The 13,341-nt window shown below is 46.9% G+C and overlaps 1 protein-coding gene across 19 annotated transcripts in view; it reads right to left on the reverse strand.

Moving 5' to 3' along the window:
* The window catches only part of LOC119302219, a 9,767-nt gene extending 4,134 nt beyond the window's left edge, over positions 1–5,633 (reverse strand). For 12 of the 19 annotated variants that reach the window (XR_005147415.1, XR_005147408.1, XR_005147413.1 and 9 more), the window contains exons 1-3: positions 5,308–5,633; positions 4,831–5,233; positions 4,526–4,626 (exon numbers count right to left, since the gene is read on the reverse strand). Coding sequence is in view for 3 of the 19 variants with exons in the window: in XM_037579253.1 (XP_037435150.1) it covers positions 4,526–4,626; positions 4,831–5,037 (308 nt within the window). In the remaining 16 variants the exon portion in view is untranslated. Of the gene's footprint in view, positions 1–4,344; positions 4,424–4,525; positions 4,627–4,741; positions 5,234–5,307 lie in introns of those variants that run through there. The other 7 variants (XR_005147416.1, XR_005147414.1, XR_005147406.1 and 4 more) reach the window with 5 other exon arrangements.
* Between the last annotated feature and the right edge of the window lie 7,708 nt (positions 5,634–13,341).

Raw genomic sequence — 13,341 nt, forward strand, 5'->3', positions numbered from 1 at the left:
TATAATCACATTTCACCAAGGAACATCAAATTAATAAAATTAAAACCATCTTACATAGTATTGATATAGCAATAAATTGCAGTAAAACATGATATTGTTCTAGTGACCATTTATTTAAAACAATACTCCAATAGAGTAAAGACACATCTAAGATTTTTTCTTCGCGCTGGCTGACAAAAGATAGGCGTCAACCAGCAAGATTCATATCCTTCATTAACTGGTCCAGTCAGGCAGCTCCTGGTTTGCACCACCTTGCCCCTCATGACCACGAGCGGCTGCACCGAACACAAAAATGAAGCAAAAATGTTGTGTTCAGCATGTATCGCACTTGCCTCTGAGCAGATGAGACGCAATGGATGAAGTTCGTAGTGGATATCTGCGAGGATGTCTTTCCATGATTCTAACAATCTTATTCAGGCGGCGCACCATGGGCTCATTTGTCGTCGCCGACCCTTGTTGTGCTAGTAAGAAGGCTTGTAGGTTGTCTGCATGACACAAATCTTGGGCCTCCAAGAGGTGTATGCGTTGGAGACCGATGTTGAAGCCAATCGACCCGTACTTTGCACGGATCTGGTGCCCGCAAGAAGCGGACGTCCATGGAGGCAACCATCATCGAATCCCGTCAGCTCTATTGGTTGTGCATAGGTCTAGCGCCTACAAGATGCGCACCCCTATGCAGGCAGGCAACTTAGAAGCCTGTCCGCTCCCTGGGCTGCACAAATCCCGTGTCTACAAGAAATGCAAGTTTGCCATCATGGCGGATCAGGTCTCCACGAGACATGGATCCGATGCCCATGAGAAAGGCTAGCTCATTGTCGCGGCAAATCGGCTCTCTCCGTTCCACAATTTTTTTTGTCCGTTTCTCATGGAAGCATGACACGACAAGCAGAGTTGATGCCGTTGAGCAGGCCAACACTTTGTACTCGGCTTGATCCCGACGCTCCTAGCACAGACGAAGCGTTGAGAGAATTGGAAGCGACTGGGATCAAGCCACAAATGACCCCACGCTCCATAGGGAACTGTAAGGGCACCTCCTGTCATGGTCGTGGCATAAACTGGAAAATTGAGTGGCTTGTGCAAGTGCACAAAGGTTGGCATGGCACAAGAGGACGATTCGCCAAAATGGAGTCTAGGTAGTAGTTGGGATGATTTTGCGCCGACAGCCCATAGTTGAAGTCGTCGCTTGGGGCGAAGTGTGGTTGTGGCGTCTGGAAGGAGAAACGGCGGTCACTCCGAGGCAGCATAGCCAAAGACCAGGAAACACCATTTCACCAAAGTAGATCACAAGTGACATCGTTGTTTCCCTGCATTGGCATGGCATGGCTGGCGAGGGGACATGAAGCTGGAAGCTCTGTGCAAGGGAGACATGTGGACGAAAGACGAAAGCGCGATGCACCATCTCCGAAAGGACCGCGATGAGCGTAGGATGTCCTCAGAGGGACTTAGCTACTTGTTCGTGCTCCTGCAATAGCCGGAGCATTGGTGAGGACGTAGTTGAACATAATTCCTGGTCAGGTCAAGTTCTCGGTGCCTCCAATGCTTGGTGGGCCACCCGACCGTCTCATCTTTTCGTCTCGATTGTTTTGTTTCCCACACACTACAAAACTACTATTAAGAACACATTAGCTTCACAAACTCAAGAGTATTGTTATTGTGTTACTCTTCACACCGGTCATGTGCATAGAACCTACCCGGCCGAAAAAGGCTGTTTTGCACGAGGTACGTCTTTGAACGGGAAACAAATACGCAAAGATTTAGATGTGCTCTGTTACAAACAGAAATAGCGGTATTTATAGCCCCTGCTCAAGTGCTATGTGAGGAACGAAACCAATTCACACATATCCAAATTAAACGACGGCGCCAACATTGATGTCCTACCAATTATTCTCGTTTTAATATTTTGCCGAATTTTAAATGCAACTGTTTATTTGCAACACATCCTTATATACGTATCAATCAAATATTCCCTACTATATCTCAGTCAACTAATGAAATGATCAGCGGGACAATAAAACATAAGTAGTGTATAAACCTGAGAATCATGATGGAGCAAAGCGGCAAGGCAAAGAAAGATTAAAACATGAGAATTACTCCTTCCTGCTTTGGTTTAACCCTTGGGAAGATAGTTCTCATGTTTTAGTTTTCAGTCTTATGAAAAACTTTTCTTTGACTTGCCGTTTTGCTCCACTATGATTCTCAGGTTTATACACTAATTATGTTATTATTTTTTGAGTGGATCCTGATGATTGTTTCATTAGTGCACTGAGATATATTAGGAAATATTTGATTGATATCCATATATGCATGCGCTGCAATAAATAGTCACATCTAAAACTCGCGAAAACATCATAATGAGAATAATTGGTAGCACATTAATGTTTGCGTTGTCGTATATTTGTACGTGAATAGATGACAATTAATTTGGATATATGAGAATTGATTTCGTTCGTAAAATAGCACTTTAATAGGGGCCATAAATGGTGCCTATGTCAATTCGTAATAAAGCACCTCTAAATCTTTACGCATTTGTCTCCCGCCACGTTGGGTAGGTTATGTGCACGCGACCGGTGCAAAGAATAACAGAATAGCAATACTTTTGAGTTTGTCAAGCTAATGAGTTCTTAATTGTATTTTTGTAGTGTGTGGGAAACAAAGCAATAGAGATGAGAAGATGAGACGGTCGGAAGGCCCACCAAGCATCGGAGGCACCGGGGAGAACCCGGCCCGACCAACAAATATGTTTAGCTACCTCCTCACCAATGCTCCGGCTATTGCGGGAGCGCAGACAAGTAGCCGAGTCCCTTCAAGGGCATCCTACGCCCATCTCGGTCCTTTTAGAGGTGGTGCATCGCGCTTCGGTCTTTCGGGATGGGTGTCTCCCCCGTCCAGAGCTCTCAGCTTAACGGCCTCCTCGCCGATCATACTGTATCTACACACAATGACAATGGCGTGACTTGTGATCTGCTTCTCCCCACATTGTCGCATGTGGTGCAAGCGCATCGAGCGAGGTACTGCGCCACCGGAGGGAACGACATTTCAGTGTCTTTGACTATGCAGCCTCGGAGCTCCCGCCATTTCTCCTTCCAGGCCCACAGTCACACTTTGCGGCCCCAAACGACGACATCAACCCTAGAGCATCAGCACAGATTCAGGCCAACTACTACCTTGACTCAGTTTCGGCAAATCGTCCTACTATATCACTCCAGCCTTTGTGCACTTGCACAAAGCCTGCCATTTTCACGGTTTTTGGCACTACCGGGACAGGAGGTGCCCATACAGTTCCTCGTTGAGTGTGGCGTCCTCAATGGCCCGATCCCAGTGGCTTCCAATCCTCTCAACGCTTCGTTAGTGCTAGGAGTGTCGGCATCAAGCCGAACACAAAGTGCCAGCCTGCTCAACAACATCAACTCCGCTTGTCATGGCGCTCTTACACGAGAAGCAGGCAATAGAATTGTGCAATGAAGAGAGTCGATTGGGCACGACAATGAGCTCGCCTTCCTCATGAACAACGGATCCGTGACGTGTGGAGAGCCGATCTGCGAGTTTGCATTTCTCAGAGACACTAGATCTGTGCAGCTCGCAGAGTTGACGAACTTCAAAGTTGACCACCTGCATAGAGGTGAGCCTCTTCTACGCATGAGATCTATGCACCGAACAGAGCTGACGAGCTTCAATGCTGGTCGCCTCCATGGGCGTGCGCTTCTTGCGAGCACCGGGTCTATGCAACGTACGGTGCTAATGGGCTTCAACATTGGTCTCCTTCATGGGCATACGCTTCTTGGAGGCCCTAGATCTATGTCACGCAGACAGCCTATGGGCCAATTTGCTAGCATGACACAGGGCAGCGACCGAGCGACATCGGCAGCGACAAACGAGCTCATGGTGCAGCGCCTAAATAAGATGGTTAGAATCGCGGCCAAAGCCCGTGCAGACATCCTTGCAAACAACCACCGCGTACTTCATCCAACGTGTCTCATCTGCTCAGATGCAGGTGCGACATATGTTGAACATAACATTTTTGCTTCATTTTTGTGTCCGGTGCAACTACTAGTGGTCGTGGGGAGCAAGGTGGTGCAGACTCGGAGCTGTCTGACTGGAAGTAAGATTGATACCCTTGTACAAGGAAGATTAATACATTTTCCTTATGCAAGCCAGTTTAATACCCCTGCACGAGGAAACCTCAAATTCAACTTCGTTACTAGCAGTGGCGAAATAATTTTCAGGTGTGGCGTTGTTTTTAAAGAAGAAAATCATGTACATTACGACGATGCAGGAGCTCACTAGAAGACTTTATATTCAGCAAATACATCCGAAATCCAAAAGTAAATACTTGTATCAAAATACCTCACTAAATGAAGATTATATGGATTACAGATCACCAATTTATCATCTTTATTATTAACTAAGACACGCATAAAGATGTCTACAAAAATAGAAAGCATAGACAAATCATGAATCTGTAAGTAGTGCAATATAATGATAGAAACAAATTATACAAGTGAAGATAGTTAGAAAGAATACATACCTATAATAAAGCTTTATTGACTGTGGCAAAGGCATTCTTCTTGGTATATTTTGAAATTCTTTCTTAATTTCAGCAAGATCAATTCCTTTATATACCCATATCTAGTCACAAGAGGAAACAAATCAATTAGTTTTTCAACGATGTGAGAGCACTAGAATAAATGCAATGCACAAGTACAGAACTAAAACTAGAGAACATAAGTATGTATTTGAATACTTGATCTAATACAATTTCAATCGACGGAAGTCAGCAACATAATACAAATATTCGATCTTCTTTTTGACGCCATGTGCTGATCTGCTCACCCTCACGGCCTCGCTGAGTCGCTGTTCACCACCTCGCCGGCCCATGGCAGCCGCCCTGCCATGCCCTAATGACCTATTCGCTGCCGCTGCCGCTGCCGCTGCCGCCTCCACCACGTACGATCGTGATTTCATGCAGTAGCTATGTTTGGTTGTATGCGTGGTGACCGCACTCAATTTTAGCATCCTGGAATTGTGGCCTACGCACATTAGTAACCAGGCCAATCAGCAAACAGCCAACCAGGCCCAGCGGGAGCTACGGGGACGGGACGGCCAGGGCCGCGAGATCTAGCCAACTTGCTCGCCAGGGCTAGGTCGGCGTGGACCTGGCTGAGGCCGACGACGAGGCGCGCCCTCCGAGCTCCCATGATCGCTGGCCTCGCCGCCTCCGTTCATCCGCCCTCTCCTGCACCGATCCAAAAGGGGTGTCAAATGTTAGTCGCTCCATCAAAAAAAAAAATCGGGATCTCAGTCGCGCACCTCCGAACCCCAGGGACGGGAACGGGACCGCCGGGGACGCGAGATCTAGCCAGCTTGCCTGCTCCTGGGGGACGCACGCCAGGATGAGGTCGGCGTGAACCTGGCTGAGGGCCGTGAACGGGCGCCGCGCCTTGTCGTCGGCCTCGGCCGCCGCAGCGGCTCCCTCCGGAAGCGTCGGCCGGCGGGTGCTGATTCGGGCTAGGGTTGCGGTCGGCGCCGGGCCTCTCGCCGCCGCCGCTCCCTTTTGAATCCTCTTGGGCGCGGTAGAGCGGGTGGGGGGCGGAAGGGATCTGGTAAAACTAATCTGGTTCTTGTCTGCGGCCTGGGCAAAAAGGGCCACCTGGCTCTTGTCTGCGGCCCGTGCATTTGGACCATTTATGTGTTCGGCTTTTCTTGTGAAAATCTTCTTTCTGATAAATGACAGAGAAAAATGTTTTAATTAGAGCATACTATAAATGTGGTGTTTTGTGGCAGTATAAAGTCTATTTGGCAGATATTGGAAGCTCGAAAATAGTTTTTAGCACCCAAGGATGCTAAGCTCATTGTATGGTTGCTAATGCATTATGTTCTATACTCCCTCTGTTCCTAATTATCTTTATAATCTTTATTATATGTACAAGGTTAAGCGTGTGTAGCGAAAAAGCTCTTACCATCCTCCTTTGGACAAATATGCCCTTGAATTAGCTTACGTCAAATGCAGGGATCAAGAGTTGTAGCGGTATTTATTATGATGAACAGGGGTGGGGGCGTGCTCTCCTCGTTTCCTCCTCCATGCATTGCATGTGACGGTCCATCTCCCATTTACATGGCACACGGGCAAATTTGGATAGTTACAACGTAAAACACAACATAATGCAGGAGGGTTGGAGGGAAAATGTTACATCTAAAGTAATTAGAAATGAAAGTATTAGAATTGATCTCAGCTAACAGCCGATAAAGAAATAACACAATGTGTGGCCCACCATGTCTCTCTCACATATGTGCCATGATGGAGGATGCTTGACCCACCTCTTGGGTTTGGTCCTTATTCCTCAGTGACACATGTATAAGGAGAAATCCTCTCTCTCTCTCTCTCTCTCTCTCTCTCTCTCTCTCTATATATATATATATATATATATATATATATATATATATATATATATATATATATATATATATATATATATCTTCTGGTGAAGATCACATACACAAGCTACACCTATCCAAAAGCCTAGAGAGGTACTAAAGGATGCTGAAGAGCATCTACCATCGACAACCACTGCGAAAACAAATGTTGGTTGTGGATTGCATGGACCTCCTGTACAACCACACCATTACTAAGATGAACTTCCTGATGCAACCACATTGTTGTTGCCTTGACCTTCACCAAGCATGCACGCAGCCTCGCCTTCGTCTCCGATGGTTAATCCCATATTTGATATTGACCAGTCTCGTTTCCGCTTTACAACCTAGTTGTTCTAGCTCACGGTTACATGTAAATATGTTAACCATATATATAACATCAGTATCATAGCAACTTGATGTTATTGTATAACATTAAGAGGAATTATAATGATGATGGTTAAGCTCTTGCTCATTATTTGGTTCTAAATGTTCTAGATTAAGGCCTGATGATGTTCGGTTGGCAAGCCATGATCTTGATTGCGTGTTCTACTCTTGGTTAAGTTTTGATGGCACTAGGTAAAGTTTTTTCCTTTTCTAATCTGGTTCACACAACAAAGAACACGAGGGAAATTGGCGATTTATGAGACCCTTATGCAAAAAAAATTGATAGTCCGAGTTTTTTCCTAAACTCGGAATATGATCCCTATATCACTCAAGTTCAAAATGAATAATTTGGATTAGGGACTTGCCTCCTCCCGTTGGGTCACTACAAATAAGCATGACAACACATGTGTCATGTATGTCGGTAACGCGGTTGTAACACCCTCATGTTGCATATGGTGATACCCACAAGTGTAGGGTTTGCGTGTGGCTTTTTAACGAGTAACAATGTTAAGGGACGCAAGAAAGAATTGGTTTATGGAATAAGTGCAAAAATGTTAAATAAAGTAATAGTTGTGTTTTTGATATATTGGGATAGTTGCAAAGAAATAAATACCAAAGCAAATTCATAAAGTTCAGACATGCCTTGGTCCTTAACTTGAGCTTAATGACAAACAAGTGATCATGCTTATAAAACTTTTGTCATTCTCAAGGACAATAGATCCTACCTATTTAATAAATTACATAATCCTATGCTTTTATGACAACTTTCTCGTTGCCATGTGGGTGAAGCCTAAGCCTAGCATACTATAAAATCATTTACTTGTATGATACTTATGATTCTCCAATGAATAACATGTCTACTATGATAAATTAGTTTGGCAAAACATAATCATAACATTAACGGTCTATGTTCTCCATCTATCCCATGTGCTATAAATCCTAGATCCAAGAAACGACTTATTGTCGTTGTAACATTCCCTTTTCAATTCATTACAACATAGAACTCTCATCTGAGCCCAATAATGGTGAAGTGGGACGTTCACACATTACCAGTAGAAAGCTTCAACACAACAATCAATCAAACCACAATTATATTCTTAAATTCATGTGACATTCTTCAACTACAGTTCTCCAATGTCCTTAGGAACATAATGAACTATTCACAAATTGCAAAGCCAAGCAAGCATATGTGCATGATGATAAGGGATACAATCTAATCATGTGAAGTCCCTGTTGGGGAACGTAGCAGAAATTCAAAATTTTCTACGCATCACCAAGATCAATCTATGGAGTAATCTAGCAACGAGGGAAGGAGAGTGCATCTACATACCCTTGTAGATCGCTAAGCGGAAGCGTTCAAGTGAACGGGGTTGATGGAGTTGTACTCGTCGTGATCCAAATCACCGATGATCCTAGTGCCGAACGGACGGCACCTCCGCGTTCAACACACGTACAGCCCGGTGACGTCTCCTACGCCTTGATCCAGCAAGGGGAGAAGGAGAGGTTGGGGAAGACTCCATCCAGCAGCAGCACGACGGCGTGGTGGTGGTGGAGGAGCTCGGGACTCCAGCAGGGCTTCGCCAAGCACTACGAGAGACGAGAAGGAAGAGGGGTAGGGCTGCGCCAATAGGGAGATTGAATCGTGTGTTGGGCTGCCCCTTTGCTCAAGTATATATAGGGGAAGGGGAGGGGCTGCGCCCCCACCTAGGGTTCCCTCCCTAGGGGTGGCGGCAGCCCCCAGATCCCATCTGGGAGGCGGCCAAGGGGGGAGAGAGGGGGGCGCACCTAGGGTGGGCCTTAGGGCCCATCTATGCCTAGGGTTTGCCCCCTCTCCCCTTGAGGACGCCTTGGGCCTTGGTGGGAGGCGCCCCAGCCCACCTAGGGGCTGGTCCCTTCCCACTATTGGCCCATGTAAGCCTCCGGGGCTGGTGGCCCCACCTGGTGGACCCTCGGACCCCTTCGGTGGTCCCGGTACACTACCGATGATGCCCGAAACACTTCCGGTGGCCAAAACCATACTTCCTATATATTAATTTTTACCTTCGGACCATTCCGGAACTCCTAGTGACGTCCGGAATCTCATCCGGGACTCCGAACAACATTCAGTAACCACGTACATACTTTCCCTATAACCCTAGCATCATCGAACCTTAAGTGTGTAGACCCTACGGGTTCGGGAGTCATGCAGACATGACCGGGACAACTCTCCGGTCAATAACCAACAGCGAGATCTGGATACCCATGTTGGATCCCACATGTTCCACGATGATCTCATCGGATGAACCACGATGTCAAGGACTTAATTAATCCCGTATTCAATTCCCTTTGTCTAGCGGTATTATACTTGCCCGAGATTCGATCGTCGGTATCCCGATACCTTGTTCAATCTCGTTACTGGCAAGTCTCTTTACTCGTTCCGTAACACATCATCCCGTGATCAACTCCTTGGTCACATTGTGCACATTATGATGATGTCCTACCGAGTGGGCCCAGAGATACCTCTCCGTTACACGGAGTGACAAATCCCAGTCTCGATTTGTGCCAACCCAACAGACACTTTCGGAGATACCTGTAGTGTACCTTTATAGCCACCCAGTTACGTTGTGACGTTTGGCACACCCAAAGCACTCCTATGGTATCCGGGAGTTGCACAATCTCATGGTCTAAGGAAATGATACTTGACATTAGAAAAGCTTTAGCAAACAAACTACACGATCTTGTGCTAGGCTTAGGATTGGGTCTTGTCCATCACATCATTCTCCTAATGATGTGATCCCGTTATCAACGACATCCAATGTCCATGGTCAGGAAACTGTAACCATCTATTGATCAACGAGCTAGTCAACTAGAGGCTTACTAGGGACATGGTGTTGTCTATGTATCCACACATGTATCTGAGTTTCCTATCAATACAATTCTAGCATGGATAATAAACGATTATCATGAACAATGAAATATAATAATAATAACTAATTTATTATTGCCTCTAGGGCATATTTCCAACAGTCTCCCACTTGCACTAGAGTCAATAATCTAGTTCACATCGCCATGTGATTAACACTCACGGGTCATATCGCCATGTGACCAACATCCAAGAGTCTACTAGACTCAATGATCTAGTTCACATCACTATGTGATAAACACTCAAAGAGTTCTGGGTTTGATCATGTTATGCTTGTGAGAGAGGTTGTAGTCAACGGGTCTTGCCATATTCAAATCCCTATGTATTTCGCAAAACTTTATGTCATATCGTAGATGCTGCTACCACGTTCCACTTGGAGCTATTCCAAATTATTGCTCCATTATACGTATCCGGTATCTCTACTCAGAGCTATCCGGATAGGTGTTAAGCTTGCATTGACGTAACTCTTTACGTCGAACTCTTTACCACCTCCATAACCGAGAAACATTTCCTTATTCCTCTAAGGACAGTTTTGACCGCTATCTAGTGATCCAGTCCTAGATCACCTTTATACCCTCTTGCCAGACATGTGGCAAGGCACACATCAGGTACGGTACTCAGCATGGCATACCGTATAGAGCCTATGACAAGAGCATAGGGGACGACCTTCGTCCTTCCTCTTTCTTCTGCCGTGGTCATGCTTTGAGTCTTACTCAACTTCACACCTTACAACTCAGGTAAGAACCCCTTCTTTGACTGATCTATTTTGAACTCCTTCAAAAACATGTCAAGGTGTGCGTTCTTTGAAAGTATCATCAGGTGTTTTGATCTATCTCTATAGATCTTGATGCCCAATATGTAAGCAGCTTTATCTAGGTCTTCCTTTGAAAATCACTCTTCAAACAACTGTTTATGCTTTTCAGAAATTCTACATCATTTTGAATCAACAATATGTCATCCACATATACTTATCAGAAATGTTGTAGTGCTCCCACTCACTTTCTTGTAAATACAAGTTTCTAGCAAACATTGTATAAACCTAAAAGCTTTGATCACTCCATCAAAGCATATATTCCGATTCCGAGATGCTTGCTCTAGTCCATAGAAGGATCGCTGGAGCCAGCATACCTTTTAGCATCCTTAGGATCAACAAAACCATTTATTGTATCACATACAACTTTTCTTACGAAAAACTGGTAAGAAAACTTGTTTTGACATCCATCTGTAAGATTTCATAATCAAAAAATATAGCTAATGCTATCATAATTCCGACGAACTCAAGCATCGCTACGGGTGAGAAATTCTCATCGTAGTCAACTCCTTGAACTTGTGAAAAGACTCTTTCCCACAAGTCGAGCTTCATAGACAGTAACATTACCGCCCACGTCCGTCTTCTTCTTAAAGATCCATTTATCTCAATGGCTTGCCGATCATCGGGCAAGTCCACCAAAGTCCATACTTTGTTCTGATATATGAATCCTATCTCGGATTTCATGGCTTCTAACCATTTGTCGGAATACGGGCCCACCATCGCTTCTCCATAGATCGTAGGTTCATTGTTATCTAACAACATGATGTCTAAGATAGGATTACCGTACCACTTAGGAATAGTACATATCCTTGTCGACCTACGAGGTTCGATAGCAACTTGATCCGAAGCTTCATGATCACTATCATTAACTTCCTATTCAACAGACGTAGGCGCCACAGAAAACATCTTTCTATGTTGCATCACTCTCTGATTGAAGTAAAGGTTCAACAACCTCATCAAGTTCTATCTTCCTCCCACTCAATTCTTTCGAGAGAAACTACTGATGGGGTCATGTACCTAGGGTAGGGTCATGAACCTGATCTAAGTACCTTGCCCAAGGACACCCTTAGAAGAGGTCGCCTTCCAGTCGACCAACAAGGGACTCACTCGACTGACTTGAAGGACTCGACCATGAAGACTCACTCGACCACCAGGAGGTCAAGAGGCACTCTGCACTGCAACGGCCTGTAATTAAGTAGGCTTTATGATAGTAAAGACACTTTATGTGGGGCGTTACCAGTAACGCCCCAGACTTAACTCACCTTAAACCCTCTCCTACGTGGGCTGGCTGGGGTGCTGGCGCACTCTATATAAGCCACCCCCCTCCACAGGTAGAGGGGTTCGGCACCTTGTAACTCATATACTCATAATCCACTCGACCGCCTCCGGGCTCCGAGACGTAGGGCTATTACTTCTTCCGAGAAGGGCCTGAACTCGTACATCCCTTGTGTTTACAACCTCTCCATAGCTAGGACCTTGCCTCTCCATACCTACCCCCACTCTACTGTCAGGCTTAGAACCACGACAGTTGGCGCCCACCGTGGGGCCGGTGTTTTAGCGATTTTGTGGAGAAGTTGCGATTCTTCCGAGTACTTTCATCATGGTGTCTGCTGGAGTTTTGGTTGAAGGTCGAGAGATCTATCTCGGCGCTCTCACCTTCATCGCCGACGACTCCGCCTGGCTCCAGGAGGCTCCACTCGACGTTGATGCGCTCCCCATCCGCGGTGCGACGCATTTTCGCGCATGTGTCCGCGGCGTTCTGCTGCGGCAACCGTCGACCCCGTATCGGATGACTCCTCCATCGTCCACCCTCCCGGTCTCCCGCCAGTGCAAGCGCTCGGGCCGGTCGAGGCTTCAGCGATGGGTGAGGAACGCGGTGGCTCGCCAATCGGCCACCACCCAAGTTGCGGCAATCGAGCCTGACGAATCTCTCTACGGCTTGTTCGATCTGTCGACTGGCTCCGTAGAGACTGCATCCGAGTGCGGTAGCAGTGATCCAGCGGCGGAAATATTGATGGTCGACGGGCCCCGCAGTCCCCCTGGCTTCGCCCGTGATGGTGGAGCAGGTGACGGAGGCGACCCCGCACGAGGCCACGAAGAGTACCAGCCCGAGCCACTCGACTCTCTGCAAAGAGAGGAACTTCGCCGCAGGAACGTGGATGCTCTGCGTACTCCCATCGCAGGAGAAACCCCCGAGGCTCGTGCCTTGGAGGAGGCACGTCTGGCCAATTTGGCCGAACGCACTCGACTGGAGAATCTTCAGCGAGCACTCGACGAGCGCGCGCGGCAACGAGTTCCCGACACCAGTCGACGTCAACTCTTCCCGCCGACTCAGGTATATCGAACCCCAATCCAGAATTTAGCAGCTGCGACCCGTATAGCAGAGTCCATCCAGCCTTCGCAGTCGGAAGCTGGCAGAGGTTTGCTGCAGATCAGGGATCTGCTCCGGGCAGCAGGAGATCAGAATTCAGCCGTGTCTCAGTCGCGCAACCGAATTCATAGTCGATCCTTCACTGCGAATACGGTTCAGTCGGCTCACAGCCCCAGATCGCCTCCACGGCGTGAAGGGCGCGAGAATCGGCGAGATCAATATGGTGACCGACTCGACTGAGATGATAGGCGTCGAGTGCCCAATTCCCCTCCGAGGGGTGGGTCTTACGCTCCTCGGCAGCAAGATGACAGGCGTCAGTACAGTACAGGGCGAAGGGTTCCAGTCGACCCCAGAGAACCTGGCTTCGACGCGCGATCCATTATCGTGCAAGGTTTGGTCGACCAGAACAGAGCCCATCGAGGCGGACTCGACAGAGATGCACCCACAAGCAGTCGAGTGCAT

Source organism: Triticum dicoccoides, chromosome 5A, assembly GCF_002162155.2.
Source record: "Triticum dicoccoides isolate Atlit2015 ecotype Zavitan chromosome 5A, WEW_v2.0, whole genome shotgun sequence".
In the NCBI taxonomy this organism is placed as follows: domain Eukaryota; kingdom Viridiplantae; phylum Streptophyta; class Magnoliopsida; order Poales; family Poaceae; genus Triticum; species Triticum dicoccoides.